Source organism: Procambarus clarkii, chromosome 15 (genome assembly GCF_040958095.1).
Source record: "Procambarus clarkii isolate CNS0578487 chromosome 15, FALCON_Pclarkii_2.0, whole genome shotgun sequence".
Lineage (NCBI taxonomy): Eukaryota > Metazoa > Arthropoda > Malacostraca > Decapoda > Cambaridae > Procambarus > Procambarus clarkii.
The window spans coordinates 34134982-34147399 of record NC_091164.1 but is presented as its reverse complement, the minus strand read 5'-3'; the positions used below and the strand labels follow the sequence as shown (position 1 = coordinate 34147399).

The 12418-nt window shown below is 57.5% G+C and overlaps 1 protein-coding gene across 1 annotated transcript in view; it reads right to left on the bottom strand.

Annotated features, from left to right (window-relative positions):
- Positions 1-718: 718 nt before the first annotated feature.
- Positions 719-12418, bottom strand: part of LOC138364925 (peptidyl-prolyl cis-trans isomerase-like) — a 39774-nt gene continuing 28074 nt past the window's right edge. Inside the window, exons 3-4 of the mRNA XM_069325008.1 lie at positions 3420-3599; positions 719-3291 (exon numbers count right to left, since the gene is read on the bottom strand). Coding sequence (XP_069181109.1) covers positions 2779-3291; positions 3420-3599 — 693 coding nt within the window. The 3' untranslated portion in view covers positions 719-2778. The remainder of the gene's footprint in view (positions 3292-3419; positions 3600-12418) is intronic.

Sequence of the window (12418 nt, the reverse complement as noted above, 5' to 3'; positions counted from 1 at the left end):
GTATGGTAATATCACAACACACCATGGTCCAGTATGGTAATATCACAACACACCATGGACCAGTATGGTAATATCATAACACACCATGGTCCAGTATGGTAATATCACAACACACCATGGACCAGTATGGTAATATCACAACACACCATGGTCCAGTATGGTAATATCACAACACACCATGGACCAGTATGGTAATATCATAACACACCATGGTCCAGTATGGTAGTATCACAACACACCATGGTCCAGTATGGTAATATCACAACACACCATGGACCAGTATGGTAATATCACAACACACCATGGTCCAGTATGGTAATATCACAACACACCATGGACCAGTATGGTAGTATCACAACACACCATGGTCCAGTATGGTAATATCACAACACACCATGGTCCAGTATGGTAGTATCACAACACACCATGGTCCAGTATGGTAATGTCACAACACACCATGGACCAGTATGGTAATGTCACAACACACCATGGTCCAGTATGGTAGTATCACAACACACCATGGTCCAGTATGGTAGTATCACAACACACCATGGTCCAGTATGGTAGTATCACAACACACCATGGTCCAGTATGGTAGTATCACAACACACCATGGTCCAGTATGGTAATATCACAACACACCATGGTCCAGTATGGTAGTATCACAACACACCATGGTCCAGTATGGTAGTATCACAACACACCATGGACCAGTATGGTAATATCACAACACACCATGGTCCAGTATGGTAGTATCACAACACACCATGGTCCAGTATGGTAGTATCACAACACACCATGGTCCAGTATGGTAGTATCACAACACACCATGGTCCAGTATGGTAATGTCACAACACATCATGGACCAGTAACACTATGGATAATGAAGTAATATATATTACATTGTCATATTTGGTGTAAAATATATACACGGCAACTTATCCACAGCTAAGTTTTGTTACTCAAATTGGTCAGTGTCTGACCCTATGTGTGGAACCCGAGTGATAGTGAGGCAATGGTTATATAGCAGTGATAGTGAGGTGATGGTGAAATAGCAATGACAGTGAAGTGATGGTGATATAGCAGTGATAGTGAGGTGATATAGCAGTGATAGTGACATGGTGGTGATATAGTGATAATGAGGTGATGGTGATATAATAGATATATTGAGGTAATGGTGATATATCAGTGATAGTGAGGTGTTGGTGATATAGCAATGACAGTGAAGTGATGGTGATATAGCAGTGATAGTGACATGATGGTGACATAGTGATAGTGAGGTGATGGTGATATAGCAGTGATAGTAAGGTGGTGGTGAAATAGCAGTGATAGTGAGATGATAATGATTTAGCAGTGGTAGTGTGATATTACAGTGATGGTGATGGTGATATAGCAGTGATAGTGAGGTGATATAGCAGTGATAGTGACATGACGGTGATATAGTGATAGTGAGGTGATATTGATATAACAGTGATAGTGAGGTGATATTGATATAACAGTGATAGTGAGGTGATGGTGATATGGCAATGCTAGTGACATATAGCATGATGGTGATGCTATGATGGTGACATATAGCATGATGGTGACATATAGCAGTGATAGTGAGGTGATGGTGATATAGCAGAGATAGTGAGGTGATAGTGATATATCAGTGATAGTGAGGGAAGAGTGGCAACACAACACCACAGTAGTGATGGTGATGGTACAGTGAACTAGAGTGGCAGCACAACACCACAGTAGTGATGGTGATGGTACAGTGAACTAGAGTGGCAGCACAACACCACAGTAGTGATGGTGATGGTACAGTGAACTAGAGTGGCAGCACAACACCACAGTAGTGATGGTGGAGGTACAGTGAACTAGAGTGGCAGCACAACACCACAGTAGTGATGGTGATGGTACAGTGAACTAGAGTGGCAGCACAACACCACAGTAGTGATGGTGATGGTACAGTGAACTAGAGTGGCAGCACAACACCACAGTAGTGATGGTGATGGTACAGTTAACCAGAGTGGCAGCCCAACACCACAATAGTGATGGTGGTGGTACAGTGAACTAGAGTGGCAGCACAACACCACAATAGTGATGGTGGTGGTACAGTGAACTAGAGTGGCAGCACAACACCACAGTAGTGATGGTGGAGGTACAGTGAACTAGAGTGGCAGCACAACACCACAATAGTGATGGTATAGTGAACTAGAGTGGCAGCACAACACCACAGTAGTGATGGTGGTGGTACAGTGAACTAGAGTGGCAGCACAACACCACAGTAGTGATGGTGATGGTACAGTGAACTAGAGTGGCAGCACAACACCACAGTAGTGATGGTGATGGTACAGTGAACTAGAGTGGCAGCACAACACCACAGTAGTGATGGTGGAGGTACAGTGAACTAGAGTGGCAGCACAACACCACAGTAGTGATGGTGATGGTACAGTGAACTAGAGTGGCAGCACAACACCACAGTAGTGATGGTGATAGTACAGTGAACTAGAGTGGCAGCACAACACCACAGTAGTGATGGTGATGGTACAGTTAACCAGAGTGGCAGCCCAACACCACAATAGTGATGGTGGTGGTACAGTGAACTAGAGTGGCAGCACAACACCACAATAGTGATGGTGGTGGTACAGTGAACTAGAGTGGCAGCACAACACCACAGTAGTGATGGTGGAGGTACAGTGAACTAGAGTGGCAGCACAACACCACAGTAGTGATGGTATAGTGAACTAGAGTGGCAGCACAACACCACAGTAGTGATGGTGGTGGTACAGTGAACTAGAGTGGCAGCACAACACCACAGTCCACCACAGTCACCTCCGTAATGTCACTGTGGTTGACTGCTGCCCTCACCACATCCAGGCCGCTCACCACATCACCGATGCAACGTGCCCACTGGTGACCATCCTGGTGGTCCCTGGTGATGATGGCGAACTGGGCACTCTTGGGACCCCCCGGCCCATACCTGGAGCACACAGCTCCTGCCCGGTCTGACTCCCGGTACTGCTCCTGGAGGTGAGGCAGCAGTGAAGCTCCTCCCTCACCATCATTACTCTCGTAGTCTCCGCCCCTCACACGTTCCCCCGGCTGACCCTTGTCCACCACCCCAAACAGTTTAGTGTTGCGGTAGGTGTGGCCCCGCTGGCCCGTACACAACAACACAAACTGTCTGGCCAGCGGAGTGTCAGGGGTCAGCCGGATGGTGACCCGCCCTCTTGTTGACCCCGCCCACCCGAGGTCAAGGAACGCCAGGGTGCAGGAGGGCTCCAGCATGCCCACAACCTCACTCTCCTGCAGAAAATGAAATAAATCATACTGATAACTGTACAACAAAATGTTATCATATTAGTTGTACAGTCATATTAGATAACTCAGTAAATCAGTAATGTCAGTAAGACTAGTGGGTGTAATAAAGTAACCTGGAGGGTGTGAGCGTCGGCGGGCGTGGGCTGACGCAGGAGTGAGTGGAGGAACAGCTGTCCGTCTTGTAGAGTTATCCTGGCGGAGCAGCGGCCATCTTGGTCTTCATGGACGGCCAACACCCGGCCAGCCTCCACCAGCCTCTTGACGGGCTCCCTCATCCTGCGGAGGTCCTCAACCTGTGGACAGTGTCAGCCCCATTATCACCTGTGGTCAGTGTCAGCCCCATTATCACCTGTGGTCAGTGTCAGCCCCATTATCACCTGTGGTCAGTGTCAGTCCCATTATCACCTGTGGTCAGTGTCAGCCCCATTATCACCTGTAGTCAGTGTCAGCCCCATTATCACCTGTGGACAGTGTCAGCCCCATTATCACCTGTGGTCAGTGTCAGCCCCATTATCACCTGAGGACAGTGTCAGCCCCATTATCACCTGTGGTCAGTGTCAACCCCATTATCACCTGTTGTGAGTGTCAACCCCATTATCACCTGTTGTGAGTGTCAGCCCCATTATTACCTGTGGACATTGTCAGCCCCATTATCACCTGTGGTCAGTGTCAGCTCCATTATCACCTGTGGTCAGTGTCAGCCCCATTATCACCTGTGGTCAGTGTCAGCCCCATTATCACCTGTGGTCAGTGTCAGCCCCATTATCACCAGTGGTCAGTGTCAGCCCCATTATCACCTGCGGTCAGTGTCAGCCCCATTATCACCTGTGGACAGTGTCAGCCCCATTATCACCAGTGGTCAGTGTCAGCCCCATTATCACCTGTGGTCAGTGTCAGCCCCATTATCACCTGTGGTCAGTGTCAGCCCCATTATCACCTATGGTCAGTGTCAGCCCCATTATCACCAGTATTCAGTGTCAGCCCCATTATCACCTGTGGTCAGTGTCAGCCCCATTATCACCTGTGGTCAGTGTCAGCCCCATTATGACCTGTGGTCATTGTCAGCCCCATTATCACCTGTGGTCGGTGTCAGCCCCATTATGACCTGTGGTCAGTGTCAGTCCCATTATCACCTGTGGTCACTGTCAGCCCCATTATCACCTGTGGTCAGTGTCAGCCCCATTATCACCTGTGGACAGTGTCAGCCCCATTATCACCAGTCGTCAGTGTCAGCCCCAATGTCACCTGTGGTCAGTGTCAGCCCCATTATCACCTGTGGTCAGTGTCAGCCCCATTATCACCTGTGGACAGTGTCAGCCGCATTATCACCTGTGGTCAATGTCAGCCCCATTTTCACCTGTGGGCAGTGTCGGCCCCATTATCGCCAGTGGGCAGTGTCAGCCCCATTATAACCTGTGGTCAGTGTCAGCCCCATTATCACCTGAGGTCAGTGTCAGCCCCATTATCACCTGTGGTCAGTGTCAGCCCCATTATCACCTGTGGTCAGTGCCAGCCCCATTTTGCTGGACCTGTAGCTCAAGCATCCCTCTACTGGCAGGGGGTTGGTGCTGGACCTGTAGCTCCAGCCCCCTTTACTGGCATGGGGGTTAGTGCTGGACCTGTAGCTCCAGCCCCACCATACTGGCAGGGGGTTGGTTCTGGACCTGTAGCTCCAGCCCCCCCTCTACTGGCAGGGGGTTGGTGCTGGACCTGTAGCTCCAGCCTCCCTCTACTGGCAGGGAGTTCGTGCTAGACGTGTAGCTATAGCCCCCCCCCCTTGTACTGGCAGGGGGTTGGTGCTGAACTTGCAGCTCCAGCCCCAATCTAGTGGCAGGGGGTTCTGTTGGACTTGTAGCTCCAGCCCCACTCTACTGGCAGGGGGTTGGTCCAGAACTTGTAGCTCCAGCCCCCCTCTACTGGCAGGGGGCTGGTCCTGAACTTGTAGCTCCAGCCCCCCTTCTACTAGCAGGGGGCCGGTGCTGGACCTGAAGCTCCAGCCCATCTCTACTGGCAGAAAGTTGGTGCTGGACCTGTAACTCCAGCCCCCCTCTACTGGCATTGGGTAGGTGCTGAACCTGTAGCTCCAGCCCCCCCTCTACTGGCAGGAGTTGGTGCTGGACCTGAAGCTCCAGCCCTTCTCTACTGCCAGGGGTTGGTGCTGGACCTGTAGCTCCAGCCCCCCCTACACTGGCAGGGGTTGGAGCTGGACCTGTAGCTCCAGCTTCCCTCTACTGGCAGGGGTTGGTGCTGGACCTGTAGCTCCAGCCCCCCTCTTCTGGCAAGGGGTTGGTGCTGGACCTGTAGCTCCAGCTTCCCTCTACTGGCAGAGGTTGGTGCTGGACCTGTAGCTCCAGCCTCCCTCTACTGGCAGGGGTTGGTGCTGGACCTGAAGCTCTAGCCCCCCTCTACTGGCAGGGGGTTGGTGCTGGATCTGTAGCTCCAGCCCCCCCCCTCTACTGGCAGGGGGTAGGTGCTGGACCTGTAGTTTCAGCCCCCCTCTAATGGCAGAGGGTTGGTGCTGGACCTGTAGCTCCAGCCCCCCTCTACTGGCAGGGAGTTAGTACTGGACCTGTAGCTCCAGCCCCCCTCCACTGGCAAGGGGTTGGAGCTGGACCTGAATCTCCAGCCTCCCTCTACTAGCAGGGGTTGGTCCTGGACCTGTAGCTCCAGCCCCCCTCTACTGGCAGGGGTTGGTGCTGGACCTGAAGCTCCAGCCCATCTCTGCTGGCAGGAAGTTGGTGCTGGACCTGAAGTTCCAGCCCCCATCTATTGGCAGGGGGGGGGGGGTTTCTGTTGGACTTTAGTTTCAGCCCCCCTCTACTGGCATTGGGTAGGTGCTGGACCTGTAGCTCCAGCCCCCCTCTACTGGCAGGAGTTGGTGCTGGACCTGAAGCTCCAGCCCTTCTCTACTGCCAGGGGTTGGTGCTGGACCTGTAGCTCCAGCCCCCCTCTACTGGCAGGGGGTTGGTTCTGGACCTATAGCTCCAGCCACCCCCCTCTACTGGCAGGGGGGTTGGTGCTGGAATAGCAGCACCAGCCCCCCTCTACTGGCAGGGAGTTGGTGCTGGACCTGTAGCTCCAGCCAACCCCCCCCCCCCGCCTACTAGCAGGGGTTTGGTGCTGGACCTGTAGCTCCAGCCCCCTTCTACTGGCAGGGGTTGCTGCTGGACCTGTAGTCTCAGCCCCCCACTACTGGCAGGGGTTGTTGCTGGGCCTGTAGCTCCAACCCTCCCTCTACTGACAGGGGGGTTGGTGCTGAACCTGTAGCTCCAGCCCCCCTTTTACTGGCAGGGGTTGGTGCTAAACCTCTAGCTCCAGCTCCCCTCTACTGGCAGGGGGTTGGTGCTGAACCTGTAGCTCCAGCCCCACTCTACTGGCAGGAGGTTGATGCTGGTCCTGTAGCTCCAGCCCCTCTCTACTGGCAGGGGGGTTTGTGTTGGACCTGTAGCTCCAGCCCCACTCTACTGGCAGGAGGTTGATGCTGGTCCTGTAGCTCCAGCCCCTCTCTACTGGCAGGGGGGTTTGTGTTGGACCTGTAGCTCCAGCCCTCCCCCATCTACTGGCAGGGCGTTGGTGCTGGACCAGTAGCTCCAGCCCCCCCTATACTGGCATGGGGTAGGTGCTGAATTTGTATTTCCAGCCCCCATTTACTGGCAGGGGGGTTGATGCTGGACTTGTAGCTCCAGCCGCACTCTACTGGCAGAGGGTAGGTGCTGGACCTGTAGTTTCAGCCCCACTCTACTGGCAGGGGGTTGGTCCTGGACTTGTAGCTCCAGCCCCCGTCTTCTGGCAAGGAGTTGGTGCTAGACCTGAAGCTCCAGCCCCCCCTTCACTGGCAAGGGGTTGGTGCTGGACCTGTAGCTCCAGACCCCCTCTACTGGCAGGGGGGGTGCAGGACCTGCAGCACTAGCCCCCTCTACTGGCAGGGGGTTGGTGCTGGACCTGTAGCTCCAGCCCTTCTCTCCTGCCAGGGGGTTGGTGCTGGACCTGTAGCTCCAGCCCCCCCTCTACTGGCAAGGGGTTGGTCCTGGACTTGTAGCTCCAGCCCCCATCTACTGGCAGGGGTTGGTGCTGGACCTGAAGCTCCAGCCCCCCCCTTCACTGGCAAGGGGTTGGTGCTGGACCTGTAGCTCCAGCCCCCCCTATACTGGCAAGGGGGGGATACAGGACCTGCAGCACCAGCCCCCTCTACTGGCAGGGGGTTGGTGCTGGACCTGTAGCTCCAGCCCCCCCTATACTGGCAAGGGGGGGGGGTACAGGACCTGCAGCACCAGCCCCCTCTACTGGCAGGGGGTTGGTGCTGGACCTGTAGCTCCATCCCGCCTCTACTGGCAGGGGGTTGGTGCTGGACCTGTAGCTCCAGCCCCCCCCCCTCTACTGGCAGGGTGGTTGGTGCTGAACCTGCAACACCAGCCCCCCTCTACTGGCAGGGGGGGTTGGTGCTGGACCTGTATCTCCAGCCCCCCACCCCCCCTCTACTGGCAAGGGGTTGGTGCTGGACCTGTAGCTCCAGCCCCCCCTATACTGGCAGGGGGGGGGGTACTGGACCTGCAGCACCAGCCCCCTCTACTGGCAGGGGGTTGGTGCTGGACCTGTAGCTTCATCCCCCCCTCTACTGGCAGGGAGTTGGTGCTGGACCTGTAGCTTCAGCCCTCCCCCCTCTACTGGCAGGGCGTTGGTGCTGGACCTGTAGCTCCAGCCCCCCTCTAATGGCAGGGGGTTGGTGCTGGACCAGTAGCTCCAGGCCCACCTCTACTGGCAGGGGTTGGTGCTGGACCTGTAGCACCAGCCCCACTCTACTGACAGGGGGTAGGTGCTGGACCTGTAGTTCCAGCCCCCCTTCTACTGGCAGGGGGTTGGGGATGGACCTGTTGGTCCAACACCGGTCTACTGGCAGGGGGTTGGTGCTGGACCTGTAGCTCCAGCCTCCCCCTCTATTGGCAGGGGGGTTGGTGCTGGACCTGTTGCTCCAGCCCCCTTCTACTGGCAGGGAGTTGGTGCTGGACCTGTAGCTCCAGTCACCCCCCCACCCGCCTACTAGCAGGGGTTTGGTGCTGGACCTGTAGCTCCAGCCCCCTTCTACGTGGCAGGGGGGTTGGTGCTGAACCTGTAGCTCCATTCCCCCTCTACTGGTAGGGGTTGGTGCTGGACCTGAAGTTCCAGCCCCCCCCCCCTCTACTGGCAAGGAGGTTGGTGCTGGACCTGTAGCTCCAGCCCCCCCTCTACTGGCAGGGGTTGGTGCTGGACCTGTAGCTCCAGCCCCCCTCTACTGGCAGGGGTTGGTGCTGGACCTGAAGTTCCAGCCCCCCTCTACTGGCAGGGGGGTTGGTGCTGGATCTGTATCTCCAGCCCCACTCTACTGGCAGGGGAGGTTCGTGCTGGACCTGCAGCACCAGCCCCCTCTACTGTCAGGGGGTTGGTGCTGGACCTGTAGCTCCATCCCCCTTCTACTGGCAGGGGGTTGGTGTTGAATCTGAATGCCCAGCCCCCCTCTACTGGCTGGGAGCTGGTGCTGGATCTGTAGCTCCATCCCCACTCTACTGGCATGGGGTTGGTGCTGGACCTGTAGCTCCAGCCCCCCTCTACTGGCATTGGGTAGGTGCTGGACCTGAAGCTCCAGCCCTTCTCTACTGCCAGGGGTTGGTGCTGGACCTGTAGCTCCAGCCCCCCCTATACTGGCAGGGGTTGGAGCTGGACCTGTAGCTCCAGCCCCCCCTCTACTGGCAGGGGTTGGTGCTGGACCTGTAGCTCCAGCCCCCCTCTTCTAGCAAGGGGTTGGTGCTGGACCTGTTGCTCCAGCTTCCCTCTACTGGCAGAGGTTGGTGCTGGACCTGTTGCTCCAGCCCCCCTCTACTGGTAGGGGGTTTGGTGCTGGAACTGTAGCTCCAGCCCCCCCCCCCTCTACTGGAAGGGGTTGGTCCTGGACCTGTAGCTCCAACCCCCCTCTACTGGCAGGAAGTTGGTGCTGGACCTGAAGCTCCAGCCCTTCTCTACTGCCAGGGGTTGGTGCTGGACCTGTAGCTCCAGCCCCCCTCTACTGGCAGGGGGTTGGTTCTGGACCTGTAGCTCCAGTCACCCCCCTCTACTGGCAGGGGGGTTGGTGCTGGAATAGCAGCACCAGCCCCCCTCTACTGGCAGGGAGTTGGTGCTGGACCTGTAGCTCCAGCCAACCCCCCCCCCCCCCACCTTCGCCTACTAGCAGGGGTTTGGTGCTGGACCTGTAGCTCCAGCCCCCTTCTACTGGCAGGGGTTGCTGCTGGACCTGTAGCTCCAGCCCTCCCTCTACTGACAGGGGGTAGGTGCTGGACCTGTAGTCTCAGCCCCCCACTACTGGCAGGGCTTGTTGCTGGGCCTGTAGCTCCAACCCTCCCTCTACTGACAGGTGGGTTGGTGCTGGACCTGTAGCTCCAGCCCCCCTTTTACTGGCAGGGCGTTGGTGCTGAACCTGTAGCTCCAGCCCCACTCTACTGGCAGGGGGTTGGTGCTGAACCTGTAGCTCCAGCCCCACTCTACTGGCAGGTGGTTGATGCTGGTCCTGTAGCTCCAGCCCCTCTCTACTGGCAGGGGGGTTTGTGTTGGACCTGTAGCTCCAGCCCTCCCCCATCTACTGGCAGGGCGTTGGTGCTGGACCAGTAGCTCCAGCCCCCCCTATACTGGCATGGGGTAGGTGCTGAATTTGTATTTCCAGCCCCCATTTACTGGCAGGGGGGTTGATGCTGGACTTGTAGCTCCAGCCGCACTCTACTGGCAGAGGGTAGGTGCTGGACCTGTAGTTTCAGCCCCACTCTACTGGCAGGAAGTTGGTGCTGGACCTGAAGCTCCAGCCCCCCTCTACTGGCAGGGGGTTGGTCCTGGACTTGTAGCTCCAGACCCCGTCTTCTGGCAAGGAGTTGGTGCTAGACCTGAAGCTCCAGCCCCCCCCCCTTCACTCGCAAGGGTTGGTGCTGGACCTGTAGCTACAGCCCCCTCTTCTGGCAAGGGGTTGGTGCTGGACCTGTAGCTCCAGCCCCCCCTTCACTGGCAAGGGGTTGGTGCTGGACCTGTAGCTCCAGACCCCCTCTACTGGCAGGGGGGGTGCAGGACCTGCAGCACCAGCCCCCTCTACTGGCAGGGGGTTGGTGCTGGACCTGTAGCTCCAGCCTTTCTCTCCTGCCAGGGGGTTGGTGCTGGACCTGTAGCTCCAGCCCCCCCTCTACTGGCAAGGGGTTGGTCCTGGACTTGTAGCTCCAGCCCCCATCTACTGGCAGGGGTTGGTGCTGGACCTGAAGCTCCAGCCCCCCCCCCTTCACTGGCAAGGGGTTGGTGCTGGACCTGTAGCTCCAGCCCCCTCTATACTAGCAAGCGGGGGGGGGGTACAGGACCTGCAGCACCAGCCCCCTCTACTGGCAGGGGGTTGGTGGTGGACCTGTAGCTCCAGCCCCCCCTATACTGGCAGGGGGGGGTACAGGACCTGCAGCACCAGCCCCCTCTACTGGCAGGGGGTTGGTGCTGGACCTGTAGCTCCATCCCCCCTCTACTGGCAGGGGGTTGGTGCTGGACCTGTAGCTCCAGCCCCCCCCCTCTACTGGCAGGGTGGTTGGTGCTGAACCTGCAACACCAGCCCCCCCTCTACTGGCAGGGGGGGTTGGTGCTGGACCTGTATCTCCAGCCCCCCACCCCCTTTCTACTGGCAAGGGGTTGGTGCTGGACCTGTAGCTCCAGCCCCCCCCTATACTGGCAGGGGGGGTACAGGACCTGCAGCACAAGCCCCCTCTACTGGCAGGGGGTTGGTGCTGGACCTGTAGCTTCATTCCCCCCCCCCTCTACTGGCAGGGAGTTGGTGCTGGACCTGTAGCTTCAGCCCTCCCCCCTCTACTGGCAGGGCGTTGGTGCTGGACCTGTAGCTCCAACCCCCCTCTAATGGCAGGGGGTTGGTGCTGGACCAGTAGCTCCAGCCCCACCTCTACTGGCAGGGGTTGGTGCTGGACCTGTAGCTCCAGCCCCTCCTCTACTGGCAGGGGGGAGGTGCTGGACCTGTAGTTCCAGCCCCCCTTCTACTGGCAGGGGGTTGGGGATGTTCTACTGCCAGGGGGTTGGGGATGGACCTGTTGCTCCAACACCGGTCTACTGGCAGGGGGTTGGTGCTGGACCTGTAGCTCCAGCCTCCCCCTCTATTGGCAGGGGGGTTGGTGCTGGACCTGTTGCTCCAGCCCCCTTCTACTGACAGGGAGTTGATGCTGGACCTGTAGCTCCAGCCACCCCCCCCCCCCCGCCTTCTAGCAGGGTTTAGTGCTGGACCTGTAGCTCCAGCCCCCTTCTACATGGCAGGGGGGTTGGTGCTGAACCTGTAGCTCCATTCCCTCTCTACTGGTAGGGGTTGGTGCTGGACCTGAAGTTCCAGCCCCCCCCCTCTACTGGCAAGGAGGTTGGTGCTGGACCTGTAGCTCCAGCCCCCCTCTACTGGCAGGGGTTGGTGCTGGACCTGTAGCTCCAGCCCCCCTCTACTGGCAGGGGTTGGTGCTGGACCTGAAGTTCCAGCCCCCCTCTACTGGCAGGGGGGTTGGTGCTGGATCTGTATCTCCAGCCCCACTCTACTGGCAGGGGAGGTTCGTGCTGGACCTGCAGCACCAGCCCCCTCTACTGCCAGGGGGTTGGTGCTGGACCTGTAGCTCCAGCCCCCTTCTACTGGCATGGGGTTGGTGTTGAATCTGAAGTTCCAGCCCCCCTCTACTGGCAGGGGGGTTGGTGCTGGATCTGTATCTCCAGCCCCACTCTACTGGCAGGGGAGGTTCGTGCTGGACCTGCAGCACCAGCCCCCTCTACTGGCTGGGGGCTGGTGCTGGATCTGTAGCTCCATCCCCACTCTAATGGCATGGGGTTGGTTCTGGACCTGTAGCTCCAGCCCCCATTTACTGGCAGGAGGTTGGTGCTGGACCTGTAGCTCCAGCCCCCGTCTACTGGTAGGGGGTTGGTGCTGGACCTGTAGCTCCAGCCCCCCTCTTCTGGCAAGGGGTTGGTGCTGGACCTGTTGCTCCAGCCCCCCCCCGCCTACAAGCAGGGGGTTGGTGCTGGACCTGTAGCTCCAGCCCCCCTCTACTGGCAGAGGGATGGTGCTGGACCTGTAGCTCCAGCC